This window comes from Dermacentor albipictus, chromosome 1, assembly GCF_038994185.2.
Source record: "Dermacentor albipictus isolate Rhodes 1998 colony chromosome 1, USDA_Dalb.pri_finalv2, whole genome shotgun sequence".
NCBI lineage: Eukaryota > Metazoa > Arthropoda > Arachnida > Ixodida > Ixodidae > Dermacentor > Dermacentor albipictus.
In genome coordinates, this window is record NC_091821.1 from 135,860,528 (window position 1) to 135,874,953 (window position 14,426).

General features: G+C 46.2%; 1 protein-coding gene across 2 annotated transcripts in view; it reads right to left on the reverse strand.

Moving 5' to 3' along the window:
- Nucleotides 1–1,055: 1,055 nt before the first annotated feature.
- The window catches only part of Galphao (G protein alpha o subunit), a 170,797-nt gene continuing 157,426 nt past the window's right edge, over nt 1,056–14,426 (reverse strand). For both annotated transcript variants that reach the window (XM_070526236.1, XM_070526237.1), the window contains 2 exons: nt 13,597–13,750; nt 1,056–5,802 (listed from right to left, as the gene is read on the reverse strand). In XM_070526236.1, the coding sequence (XP_070382337.1) occupies nt 5,615–5,802; nt 13,597–13,750 (342 nt within the window). In that variant the 3' untranslated portion in view covers nt 1,056–5,614. The remainder of the gene's footprint in view (nt 5,803–13,596; nt 13,751–14,426) is intronic.

The following is a 14,426-nucleotide window of genomic DNA, read 5'->3' on the forward strand; positions in this document are numbered from 1 at the left end:
GTGTTATGAAAATTACGGTTTATCTTAAACAGCGCCAAAAAAACACGGACAAGGAAGGACGCGGGAGGAGTGCCCTTTCTTGTCCGTGCTTTTTCTTTTTTTGGCTTTGTTTAAAATGAATCATCCGCACCAACTAGCTCGTGCCGAAACCCTCCTGAGAAAATTATTTACATGCAATGCTGCGAATTTTGCACCTGAACGTGAATATTCCAAGGATAATATTGGATTAGGATGCCCGATTCGGCCGAAGATAGAAAAGAAAGGAAGAGTCAGTGAAGTGACGCTCTCTGTGGTAAGGCACGGTTAATTTCCGAGTGTTTGGGCAGCATGTCTGCTGTGTAGGTGCCTTGAACTCTCCTTGTCTCGTTCTTTTTTTTTGCCAGAATTCATGACGCATAAAAGGGGGGCATTGAATAAAAATGCACAAGACGGAAGCGCGCAGCTCAAAGCAAAGCTGAAAGCGCTACTTTATCGTTTGACCTCACTCAAGACGTGCCTGACATTTCTGAACAGTTCTCTTTCGTGAGGCCAAGAAAGGTGCGCGGAGAGATAAGATGGCCGGCATAATCCTTGCTACGCCGTTCACAGCTTCCTTTCGTCAGAGTACAGCGCCATAACGTCTGAAGAACGATGCTGAGACCATAAACGCAAAAAAGAGGCCTCGTCGATTTGTACACGAACTCACTTTTCTTTTTTACCAAAACCAAGTATGCAAGAAAAAAAAATGGCACTCGGCTTTGATGGTTGCGTAAGCAGACAGTGCTGGCGTCACATTTTGCACCTGTAGTGAAAGCCGTGGCGCTTGTTGCATGATCGCAGAAACGTCATGGCACATGTACTGGTGCCACGCAACAGCTGATGGTTTGCGATGAGGTCATGAACGAAAAGCAAAAGTGGCTCTTCGTTCTTGCCCTCAAGGCTAGAATCAGCACATTACGAGGAACACACGACGAAGGAATTTTATTCATTGGGCATAAAATTGCAGATACTGCATACACAACAAAAAGAATGGAAACTGATAACTTTTTTGTGTGGTTTGCAGTGACCGCAAAACAAATGATTTGAATGTACTTTATTTCAACTGCTTACTCAAAACGCTTGCTGACTTGGATAAAATTGACAGATTAAGAATGACACGTCATGTTGGCTCAACCCACCTGTCGTAAAGTTCGTACCCCCTATAGTTCGACTGACGAAAAAAAAAAGACAAGAAAAAAACACACATGTGGAGAAAACAAAGGCGTAAAGAAGCGAGGTTTGCATCAGAGCAGATGTGACGAGCACGCGGTAGTACGCACGCACCCAGAAACGTAACACAGTAGAACAAAAAACAAATTACCTATGAAACGCAACAACCAACGACCCCCAGGCTTACCACGCCACAAACCGGCCCCTGGTCCCAAGAGCCTCAAAGAGCCCAAATGGAAGGTCGCCAGCAGAACCGTGTTATCCGTTTATCCAGCCGCAAATTAACAACAACAACAATAACAAAAATAACAACTCAAGCAACCAAGTGCATTGCCAAGGGTGTAGTCACAAGCCCTGGATAGTCTCTGGTCACAAACCATTCATTTCGCTGAACAGGCACTTTGAGAAGCTACAGCCTCGAAAGCAAAAGTTGACACGCTCAAGAGGAGTACGGCCGCTCTGTAGCGTGCCGTGCAAATAACCTTCTCATGTGCTTTCGTCAATCACTTTTCTCAGTTTCAGTTCTGAGGTTTGCAGGAAGGTCACGGCGGATTCGATTATATGTTCAGGCGCGGTACGTGGTGACAGCTACGTGCTACTGCACATGCGCAAAAATGACTAGTTGGTGCCGGCACCAAAAACACGTACTGCACCGGAACATGATGCACGATCTGCTGTAGCTCTCCTGCGCCAACCATGAGCTAGATGTTGGCGTGTCGCTCCATGTCTTGAGAATACATCTTTGTGATTACTGGCCAGTCAGTCCTATTTGAATGTTACCTCATACTCGTAACACTCGGTCTCTTAAACAGACGCATTTGCCAACCGGTCATACAGATTAAAAAAAAATTGTCCAGAGATAGAACTCACAATCTTTAATTTACACAGAGCTCACTAATTAACAGAACCGGGCAATACGCAGTAGCACAAACAAGACACAACATGTTACTATTACATAGTCAATTTAACCCATGCGTTAAGCATTCTGTATTTCAGTTTTTTGTACTCGTGCCATTCAGATATTTTTCTTTTAGTTAAACCTCTACTAAAGCACGTCTTGATATTGGCGTGCAGCTAGTGCCACCCATCTGGTTACAAACGCGTACAGCTGTCACACACTCCGTAGTTATCTGGCTGAAAGATGAGGCATTATTCTTGCACAAAAAGTCAGCACTCGTAATACATCTACACTTACGTTGCCGCATTTGACCACGCAATTGCACTTGCTAGCACTCCCTCCCAGTGGCGTCAAAGCTGACAAGAAGACGATGTGCGCTACAGTATTCGCGTCCCAAAATGGTGTTCCGAGCTAACTGCGATAGCCTCAAAACAAGGAGCTAAATAAATGAAATTGTCAACAAGGCAGCTGATGACTCAACGTGACTGCCTCTACGGAAAAGATTCCTTTAAACTGAACGGAAGAGTAAAGCATTAATGCTGCGTCATTTTGTGTCCTGAGACGAAGAATCGAAGACACAAGCTGTGGTCGTGAGGACGGCCACGCGCTTGGTCGCTTCGGCCTCAAGGCCTGTCATAGCTCGCGATGCGGATGTGGCCTGGCGGAAACGAGATATGCAGCGCGCACTCGGACCAGAGGAGATCTAGGGACTGTGACTTTCACATTCCCAAAGAAAAGAAAGCAATGCAATTGAAGCCGTCGACATTCACGTGTGAGGCGCATTGAGAACGAAGCTTGAATATGCAAGATGGCGCGGCATGAACCAGACGTGACGAGGAATGTGTCTGCTGTGCCAGAGTTGCCACAGAACGAAAAGAGAACAGCAGAAGACGTGACGCACAGCGCGTGCACAGGGTGGTCTCGCACGGCGCGCCTAGCCGGCGGCGCACCTTGCTTCGCGGCATTTGTGCAGCGGGCGAGTTTAGCAGCATTGCAACGGAGCATTGTCACGGCTCAGTGTTCCGTAACGCTTCCGAATCCGCCGGTTCAATGGGGCGCCCTTCGTTGCCGACAGGCGGCCGTGTGTCACCTCCCTACAAACACGACGTAGGCGTGGTTGAAGATGCCGTCTGCCTCCTCCGGCGACAACAGAGGCCAAAATCAGTTGTGAATTTTTTTTGGGCTTCCAGGAGACACGTACGATGGCCTTGCGTTCACTATGGGATTTTGGCCACCGCTATAGTCCACCGATTGGCGGGGATACCGCGGCGATTCTCCTCACGGGGCTTTCAGCGAACGTTTGGAAGAGCGAATTGCAAACGGTTATGAGCGACACCGGCGCCGCTCAGAAGACCCTTTGCATAGCGACAAAGAAAAAAAGGAATGAACACTTAAGAGAGACGGCGCCCTCTACTTGCTGGGCGGCACGCATCTTAGCACAAGCTACGCCACCGCGCTGTCGAATGTGACTCAAGACTCGAGTGCTCAGAGGGTAAGAAAAATAATTAAAAGAAAACTCCGAAGCACGTCCAGAGGCTTCCCGCAGGCAAGCCACGGCAGCTCCCGGTCAGAGAGAGGCTTCGCCGCGGTGGGGCAACGTCACAGTTGCGCTCGGCATTCCAAACTTGGAAGAGAACAAAAATGAGAACCAAGGCAGCGATGAGGGTACCCTCATGACCACAGCTCGAAACTAGTAGCTGACTCTACGGAGGAAGATGGACCTCGAGCACATGGCCGCGAAGCCAGCCACTGAAATACTGCTCTCGGGTTGGCGACCCGGCGGCTTCTGGAGGTTGTCCAGGTGCCGCCGCGTCACTGGCAGCTAATGTTGAGTACAGTACCTGAGCAATCGTCACTTCTCCGGGTGCCAGAGTGCAACAGAAAAATGCGGGAGAGAATGGCTAAGCGAGGACCCCGGTAGAGCAGACTTGCAACGAGAAAAAAAAATCGGATGTGCTTCTACGGAGCACGCGCAGGAGCAGACACCGACTGCCGGGCAGCTCTCATTGGCTTGTGGGGCTAGTTTTTGAACTTGAACCACTTTGAATCACTACGCGGGCGAAAGGGTGAGTCCTTTCCAAGAGAACCGAAGGAAAAGAGGGCGCTCGCCTCCCATGGTGGCGGCGGATAAGCAGCAGGCATACCAAGGGAGCAGCGAAAGCAGAATGTTGCCACCTCTTCGGTGGGGGTCTAGTCCTCTCCGCATACCCGTCAGGTATGGGAGTTGGATGGGGGGAGGGCGTCAAAGAACACGCGTCACTTTTTATTGAGTAAGCACTCTCAAAACAGGACTGAAACAGGCTTGCTTCCTGCACTCTCACACGGTACACATATACTTATTATAGTATAGAATTATGTATATATTTATAGTCTCACCTTCTCCGCGTAACCTACAGCGAAAGGGGCGGCCCCTTCGACGCGTCCCATCGGTTCGTTACCGCGATGCACGGGGAGCCGAGCCCTCCGCGCTCCACCCACGGAATTGCCGGCGCTGCCCTGGACCCGCGAGCGCGCCCAAACTTTGCCTTTTGTGGTGTTGCTGTTCGCTGTTGTGTCTTTGGTTCCTTTTCCTTGTTGTTTTGTTCGTACCTCTCCCGAGGCGGGATCGCCCTTCGACGACGAGTGGCGGCGTTCTCGGCGCGCTACGAGGGCGTTCGGAAAGAACCGTGCTTTTAAAAAACGAAAAATTTACCCTCCCCTTTTCCCTATGTAGTATATAATACATCACTTTGGGGTCTCCTCGTCGCTCTTCCACCACCCCAGACAAACATGAACCAGGTTGGCAGAGAAGCGCTGGTGCAAGATATCGTGTGTCTACCCGACTAGGCTATCTTGGCGGAAACGAAAGGAGAACTTGTTGCCTCGATCCGGCCCGCGAGCGGCTCCCCGACGCCCCTTCGACGCTGTTGTCCTTGTGCCTCGACCGTTGCCACACATACATACTTATATGTGCTTATATATACATACATATACGCTTATATATGTACATATATATAAATATACGCAACTATACGGATATATATGTGTACATATAACGCGGACCAAAATGTCCCAAGGAGCTTGTCTCTCTCTCTCTTTTTTTTTGCGTCTTCCCTCTCTCGTCCCGGTGTGTATCTGTGTGCGCTGCTGCAGCGGGCGCACGCGCCCCCTCTCTCGGGTGTTGGTGTCCTCCTCCTCGTCTCGGGGTGTAAGGAGGGCCGGCGGGAGGGTGGTGTCGGCCGCTGGCAGCGGGTGGCCCGCGAAGTGAACAGCCTCGGCAACATCACCACCAACAGCAACAGTGGAAAAAGAAGGCGGGGAGGCCCCTTGCGGAGAAAGCAAAAAGGTTGCATACCTTCCCGACCAGCGCAAAAAGGGGGAGAAACACATTCACGAGTCCTTAGTCCGCGGCCCAAGTGGCGGCAGGAGTATCACGAAATGCAAGGGAAGGGAAATCAACATGCAACTTGGCTGCTGTCGAGTGAGCAGGCCTCCAGTTCGGGTCGGCCGCGCGGGAGGCACCAGCGGCCTCGTCTGAGCCGCCGCCGCTCAGTAGAGTCCGCAGCCGCGCAGGTTGTTGGCAATGATGACATCCGTGACCGCGTCGAACACAAACTGGATGTTGGTCGTGTCCGTGGCACAGGTCATGTGGCAGTAGATCTCCTTGGTGGTGGATTTGTTCTTGGCTTCGAACTGCGCCTGGATGTAGGCGGCCGCCTCCCCGTACTCCTGGGCACCTGCACACACACGCGTTGGCCCACGGTGAAAGTCGGCCCTCCCTTACGTCGGTATTTCGGCGCACGCACGACGTCGTGTGCTGAAGATAAAAGGGACTCGATGGTGTCCCATCCAAGCCCCCCAAGAGCTCGCAAAGTAAGACGTAGGCTGAACGGTCAGGTTTGGATTTTCAGTTCAGAAACATTACACAGCCCCGCTGTACACATGCCATACAGCCAAACTGCCTCGATCGTTCTCGCTGATCTTAGAGCCGTCCAATTTAATTAGCGGTCTTGCAACAACTAGCCCGTCTTCTAGCTTTCTTTAAAAGCTACTCAGAGCACAGCGAGTTAGCGAAGTATATATTCAGCATATATTCGACTTCAGTAAAGCATTTGATTGTGTAAGCCATATTAAATTAGTTGCAAAACTAGAAGCTCGATCACCCGCCGTGGTTGCTTTGTGGCTATAGTGCTGGGCTGCTAAGCACGAGGTCGCGGGACCGAATCTCGGCCATGGCGGCCGCATTTCGATGGGGGCGAAATGCGAAAACACCTGTGTACTTAGATTTAGGTGCACGTTAAAGAACTCCAGGTGTTCCGAATTTCCGGAGTCCCCCACTACGGCGTGCCTCATAATCAGATCGTGGTTTTGGCACGTAAAACCACATAATTTAATTTTAATTTAGGAAGCTACGATCCGGTCAGATAACTGCAGGGATCAAAAACTTTTTATCGCATCGAACACAGTATGTTATAGTTGACAGCACTCCTTCCCGGCATGTAGCTGGTCGCCTCGGGTGTTCCTCAAGGGTTAGTGTTGGGCCCATTGCTATATTTAATATTTATTTACGACATTACTGCTAACATTGAATGTGACATTAAGCTTTTCGTGGATAACTGTATTATTTATAAAGAAATTGTGAGTTACACAGACCACTTATTACTAAACAGAGCACTCGACTTGTCCAATTGGCGCAAAGAATGGCAAATGTAAATTAACACTACTAAATCTGTATGCATCTCCTTTGGAACAAAAAAAAAGCCCTCGGAATTTTCTTATGCTCTTGGTGGAACTTGCCTGAATAAAGTAAATCACCACAATACCTAGGTTTGATATTCACTTCCGTCTTTTATTGGAACTTGCACATTGATAATATTACCTCAGTCGCATTACGCATTTTTTTTCTCCTTAGACGATGTTTACGCCTTGCACTAAAGCACACCTGTCTACTAGTCTATACAGCTTTTGTTCACTCCATCTCAGAATACGCTAACATCATATGGTTTCCACACACATCAACTAACATACCAAGACTATAAAAGGTGCAAAGGAAAGCTGTGCGGTTCATTTTTAATTAGTACAGGCCCTATGACTCCCCTACAAACCTCGTAGCTGATGCAGGTCTTAAAACACTGTCTGTTTGGGCCAGACAAGCCCGATTAAAATTAATCTGCTAAGTAATGCACGACAGTTTTCAGATTGACCGAGCTAAGCACGTCACTTTGTCTAAATCTCGTCTCGCAGAAAAAAAGACACCAATGTACATTAAATTAGTACAGTGTTCACATTCACACGCTCAATTTTTCACTTTTCCCACGTGCGGTCAAAGAATGGAATCTTCTCAACTCGGAGATAGTTTCTTCTCTGTCACTTTCATCGTTCATAAACCTACTAGAGACATCAAACACAGAAGACGCCACTTGACACACCCGCTTATCTTCACTATAATACTTGTGTTTTCTGCATTCTGCAGAAAACACAAAATTTCTGCATTTCAAGCCTCTAACTGTGGTCACTTCTCTGCTGTTATCTGTAAAACTTGTGTTATTCGGTCATTTTCCCTATTTTTATATACAATTTAGTAATACTATATTTGTTATTGAGTGGTTTTATACTAACCAAAAGTAATGAATTTCGCATCGTCACGATGATCTTTTGCAATAATTCAAGTCACTTTTCTTCTTTTCTTTACTGTACCATCCAGCGCAAGCTGTTTGTTTCCTTTGTAAAACTGTCTAATACAATGCCCACCTGCTTTGGTCTCACTGAGACTGGCAGTATCGCACAAAATAATAAAATAAATAATAATGCTCACAAAATCTTTTTTTTTAGCGTTATGGCAGTGTATGATTAGCGCACCGACTACACTGGAAGGCTGGAAGAAAAATCCAGTGTTAGGTCGTCTGGACTCAAGTTTCTCGGTGACAGAGGTGCTTTGACCGCGGCCAGGTGCGTCGGTCGCTCAGAAAGCGACACGCGCATCGATGCAATTTCTCAACTCGGCAGACCTCAGTCACCGACTGTAGTAGCTATCATCACTATACTTTTGCTCCTTTTTCCTATTCCCAAGTGCAGAGTAGCAGGCTAGATGCCAATAATTCAGGCCAAGCTATCTGCTTTTCCTGTGAATAAAATCTCTCTCTCTTTCTCTTTCTCCATGGACGCCTACGGATGAAGTGGCACCTCTAGCGTTCTCACTTTATTTCTTTTGATCCCTTATTCTCCTTCCCCGTGTGTAGGATGGGAACCGGACGCCCATCTAGTTGACCTCCCCGCCTTTCCTTGTCTCTCTTTCTCTCTTTAATGTGGGTGGTAAGATAGATACCTTAGTAAAATTGGAATTCGAAAACCATCTGCCAAGCACAGCAGTTTATACAAGTACTTTAATCTAACGTCATTTTGTCGCCAACACCAAGCCACACTTCACAGACAAACCACCTGATGAGCATTGATTGGGTCCAGCACAAAATACCATGCCATACACGTGAGCGTATGGCATGGTATTTACATGGTAAATACAAGTGCCATACAGTGAGCGTTATGATGGGAACACGCAATCGTGCGACAGGTAGCCTCCTTCTGTGCCAGTCATGACGCAGTGTGGCGGCGAAAGCGAGGGAAGAGAGTGATGGTGCTCGGTCGGCTGCCAGTACCCCTTCTCGGCAAATATCTTTCGTTTGCGTCAAGAATGCAGGGCATTATGTTGTGCTGTCACCATCAGCATTGGTTCTTGCTTTGCGCAGCAGCCCAAAATGTAAAATCAATTCTATACCTCAAGATACCTCGAACTGTTACGTCCAGGACATGCGAGGCATGATATGAGCGAAATGCATTTTCAATCGCCATTTGACAGGCTCACGCATGATGGCTTATTGCGGCGATACAGCTATCAGGCTGTCGACTTCCTCCGAAGGAAATGTATCATAACAAACTGATCGAAACAACAAAGGTTCCAGCTGAAGGAGTACCAGCACACAAGAGAACTGCACCGATCTCTTTTTTTGCGTTCGATTTTTCCCCATCTGCAATTCGTCGTTACTCGCGACGTACGAAGCTACGTGTGGAAGCTCACGACAGTTCCGTGTCTGTGCTTCAGGAGAAGGAGGCCATGCAAAGGTAAGCCGAGCCCGGCGCTTATCGACCCCAAACAGGTAAATGAAAGCGACGCTGCCCTCACTGAACACCTTGTACACAGTCGTAAAAACGCGCTTATGCAAGCATGCTTTTTGTATTCACCGTTTTGCTTAAGTTAGCGCAGTATTGTTTACACGAATCGCACAAGTAAGCGCCCCAGCCAGTTGTGAGATCGTGCGTGTCTGTGACCAAGTTCTCTCTGAGTACTGAACTATTTTTTTGTTCATTAAAGCCCACAATTTCTTTTTGTGGGTGACAAACATCTCCCTGCTATGACGCAAGCGCTGCATACAATTTGGATGTAGTTAAATCACTGGTTTATGCACCTGTCCTTATTTTTTTCAAAGAGGTCGGCCCATTGTGTCCTCCTCCTTTATTTGGAAAAGATAGTACTGCTTTTCGCACTAGCATTGCCACGTGGTTCTAATATTTCCCGTTGCATAAACCAGTATGTTTGACGATAGAAACATGGGCTCATATTTACAGAACTTGTATGCGTAAGTGGCCGTCCGCGATTGGGTATCGCCGCACTGATAGTCTCGTAACGCCGACCGCAATCATGAGTGGCGGGCTCAGAAACGCTGGCGAATGAGGAAACATTCTTACATAGATAAATTTTGTGGGTAGGAGCTCTGGTCAGTTACGTGCAGGACTTTTGTAAATTACTTGCGATACATTGATCGTTTACATTTCTTACAACGCTGTTTCATCAAGCCCACTGTCGTTCTCTGAGGGTTAATTTACCTCCTGTACAGGAAGTAAAATATGCGGAAACACCCGCATTTATGACGCTATTTCGACATCCTGGCAGATGAATTTGTTCCAACTAGTCGCATCTGATTTCCCCGATGGATCTTACGTAGGTGTCTCATCATTCATCTTTGGCTCAGAAGCCGCTGCGTTAAGAAGACAAGCTGATGTTCTTTGCCTACTTCCCATATTGCTGGCACATTTGTTCACGTGGAGGCCTGATTAGGTGACCTGTTTTCTTATCTGCCGTAATGTTCAGCAAGGGGTTAAAGAAGAAGAAAAATGAGCGAAGCATGCTCTTTTATGTTCCGTCTTTCAAGAGATTCAGGCATAAATGTTTAAACGCGTCCTCAATGATTCCGTGCAGGCGATACTTGCGATGTCTGCTTTAAATGATGTAATGTTATTATAATGGTGACGATCAATAGCGTTAGATTTGTCGTCCACACGGCAAACACACGTCTCGGTAGTCTTACTTCTCGCGCCATACGTTTACATTGGGAACATGAAGCAGAAATACATCACCGATTATTTAGGTTGAACGATCATTCAACATTTAATATAAACGTGAGGACTTTGGTCATTACAACAGCTCTGCTGGTTGGCCGGATGGCCTAGCAGTTGTAACAGCCTGGCTTACAATGCAAAATAGGCTTAGCCGGTACACGCACTGCGCGAATAACAGTGCAGCTTGTTTAACGACTCGTGACACAAAGTAACACCAGCTTTCCACCATGTTTGTCTGCCTTTGGTCACGTCAATTTAATAATAAAGATCTAGGAAAGAAGCCGGGAAGTGCTACATGCAATCGAGTAACTGTCACCCGTGGAACTGATTAGGCAAGCCTCTTTTGCTGTAGAATGGGCGACAACATTAAAACATATAGGATAGCTTCACCTGGCCGTGAGGTTTAGGCGGCAAGCACGGGCATTCGCTTTTTGTAACCTACCACTCTTAATTGAAACAAGATAATTCACACCTATCAGTATTCTATTTTGTTGTAGTGCAAGCTGAACGACAGGGACAACAGAAAGGCGCATTTGACACACACAGCACTAACTTTCTCCAATAGATTTATTTACAGTTCTTGTTACGATATATACCCTCGAAACATCATACAGCACGTGTAAACAAGAACAACAACAAAAAAGAACAGGGCACCACACGCAGGCACTTTTTTTGCCACACAGGTTGACAGAAATGTACACGTTCAACACGAACAAAGATAATCGAGCTCTTTTGTAGATAATGAAATGGAAGGCTTACTGACGCATGTGTCACCAGATGTTGATATGTTTCTAGCGTCTATTGTCAAGTGCGTCATCTCGCATCTGGTTGTACTCATGATAACAGTTTTTCTTTATCTGGATTTAAGCCACTTCTGTCATTTCACTCCGCGCATACGAAACTTGTGAAGAGGGGAATCGCGAAGTTGTGTTTCAGTGAAGCACTGAAGAAGTGAAGCCAGCACCTAATGCACGATAGCTTCGGACGGCAAGTCTCACCCGGGTCGCCTGCTGGTGTCAGTCACAGAAGGGTTGCTTAAGAAGGCACAGGAAAAAAGGTTCGAAGCAGGTGCATGGTACAAGCACCGACATAAACAAAAGAAAGGTTGCTGTCCTACCCTACATGCATAGTTTCTCCCACAGATTAAAAAAGATTGACGAAAGGAATGACATCAACGTTGTTTCTTGGTGCCTAATAAATTGGTGAGACTGTGTAGAAACACAAGGCCAGAAATAATCATAGGTACCGCATGCGAAAAGAAACATAAAGACAAATTGATTGATTGCATCGCGGTTGTGGTATACGGCATTCCTCTCGCCTGTGCACGATCCTACATTGGTAAAACTGGTAGACGCATAAATTACCGGCTACGAGAACACCACAATAAAAAAAAGTAAACAACGTGGCTGCTGACGGTTTTTTTGCCATCCATTGCCACATATTCAAATGCAAACCCGGATTTAAAAAAACAGCTATGAGTAGAAGCAGGTGCGAGATGACGCGCTTGATAGTAGAAGCCAGAAACACAAACACTTGGTGACACATGCGTCAGTAAGCCTTCCACTTCTTATTCACGAAAGAGCTCGATTATTTTCGTTCGTGCTGAACATGTAGTACATGTCCGTAAATCTGTGTGGCAAAAAAAAGTGCCTGCGTATGGTTCCCTGTTCTTTTTTTTTGTTGTTGTTGTTGTTCATGTTTACCGGCTTTTTACACGTGTTGTATGACGTTTCGAGGGTATACATCGTGACGAGAGGTGGAAATAAATATATTGTTGAAAGTTAGCGCTCTGCGTGTGGGTCAAATGTGCCTATCGGTTGACCCTGTCGTTGAGCTTGCGCTACAACAAAATAGAAGACACCGTACCAACGAGCCCCTATAGCTACCCTCACTGTATGACTCGCACGAGTACACCGGCACAGAGCCTGGCATCTTGTTTTGTGCGGCTAGGATGCACTGGACGGTTTCCTCGTCTTCGCGCGCTCACTTTCGCCGTAAACTGCGCTTAGGTGGACCTCGAGGAGTTTTCTTTTGGCATGTCTTGTCACTTTTCATGTATAATCATTGTCTTAAGCCTACTATATCTCAACCGGTGTATTACCGAGAAGAAAAAGAAGAATTTTTGAGCGCTGCTTACAACCGTTGATCCGCAGAAACGCTATTCACGAAGATTATGCCCTAGCGTGTCGTTAAAGAAGTCCTCAAGTTAAAGATTTTTTACTGGGCTTTGCATACGTGGGATGTAGGCTGTTGGGATGTAGGCTGATTCGTAAATACAGAATGTAGGCTGATTATGCAAAAGAGCAAACTGAGCCAGTTGTGTGGAGTCGGGGTGATTCCAGCATCGTGTGTGTTTATACTGCTCACCATCAACGAAACGTACTCCCAGTGCAAATGAAAATGTTTTATTTCATTCCACTTGCGATAAATGCGAACAACAAAAAATATAAGATATATAACTATCTGACAAATAAATCTTAAGCTCATAGTAGGGCGTATAAGCAAGGTTATACTGCCGAAATGAATTTTTCTTAGCAAGTGATGAATGAGAGTCGTGAACAAGGACATATAAAAGTAAACACTAACAGGAGAGCAGTAGCCCCTGAGATTTTCTGGCTGTTGGCCAATAACACTGCGCTTAGGCACGATTCTCGGAAACCGCCACAGCAGGGCCACAGCCTGGGAATATGTTTTACAGACAGAACATGAGCCGAAAGCTTAATCCTTGCTGGAACATCCTCGAAAGTAAGTGAAATATGTTACAAGCAGACTAAGAACAACCCTTGAAATCTGAGGTGGTTAAAAAAATCCCCTGAAGATAACAGCTCTGGTTACAACATTTCACCATAGAATTACGATGGACGGCTCTACGCCTATACGAAACCCAGCAACCATGAAAGGGATCCTCCTTAGATAGCAGCGAAGAAGTGTCCCGAACTTTAAAAATTCCCCCTCTGTATACGATCTCTCCTGCAATTCAGACGCATTCCCAAGTTACTAATTTCAGAGGAGAAGTCACTCTCATTATTTTTTATGCTGTGCATTAAGATGTCATGCAGACCTTAAAGTCCGTAGAGCCGCATAACAGGCATAAATGTAACAAAGCAAGAAAGAAATTATGTCCGATAAGCAAGCCTTACCTGTGTACTCTGGAAAACATATGGTGAGTGGTGACTTTTTGATTTTCTCCTCGAAGAGGTCTTTTTTGTTGAGAAAAAGGATTATAGATGTGTCGGTGAACCATTTATTGTTGCAGATGGAGTCGAATAGCTTTAGGGACTCTTGCATGCGATTCTGAAAGTTTTAAAAGAAAAATAACCATCATTCATGCCAGTGCGGTAGAAGTGGGTAATCAAGACAACAACATTTCGATATGCGTTAAGAACCACCCGTCATGGGACACAATCTTTAACATACTCTTGAGCAATCCGTCTTTTATGCCTACCTTATACCTCCTTTTACTAATATTCCATGCCTCATTCAACCGAAAACTTTACACAAAGGTTCATTTTGCTGTCCGCTTCAACTTTCCCTAATATTCGTAACTGGGTCCAGCATCTCACAAACTCACAAACTCACAGAATTCCAGCATCTCACAAAATTCACAAACTGCAGCAAAAATTACTAGTTATTGTAACTGACTCTCACTTGTATCCTATAAATTAAAGGTAGAAACCGCTAGTACTGCGTGTAGCAAGGCATAGATAACATGTCATTATGAACAAATCGCGAACAGGACCGAAAACTTTACACAAAGGTTCATTTTGCTGTCCGCTTCAACTTTCCCTAATATTCGTAACTGGGTCCAGCATCTCACAAACTCACAAACTCACAGAACTCCAGCATCTCACAAAATTCACAAACTGCAGCAAAAATTACTAGTTATTGTACCTGACTCTCACTTGTATCCTAAAAATTAAAGGTAGAAACCGCTAGTACTGCGTGTAGCAAGGCATAGATAACATGTCAT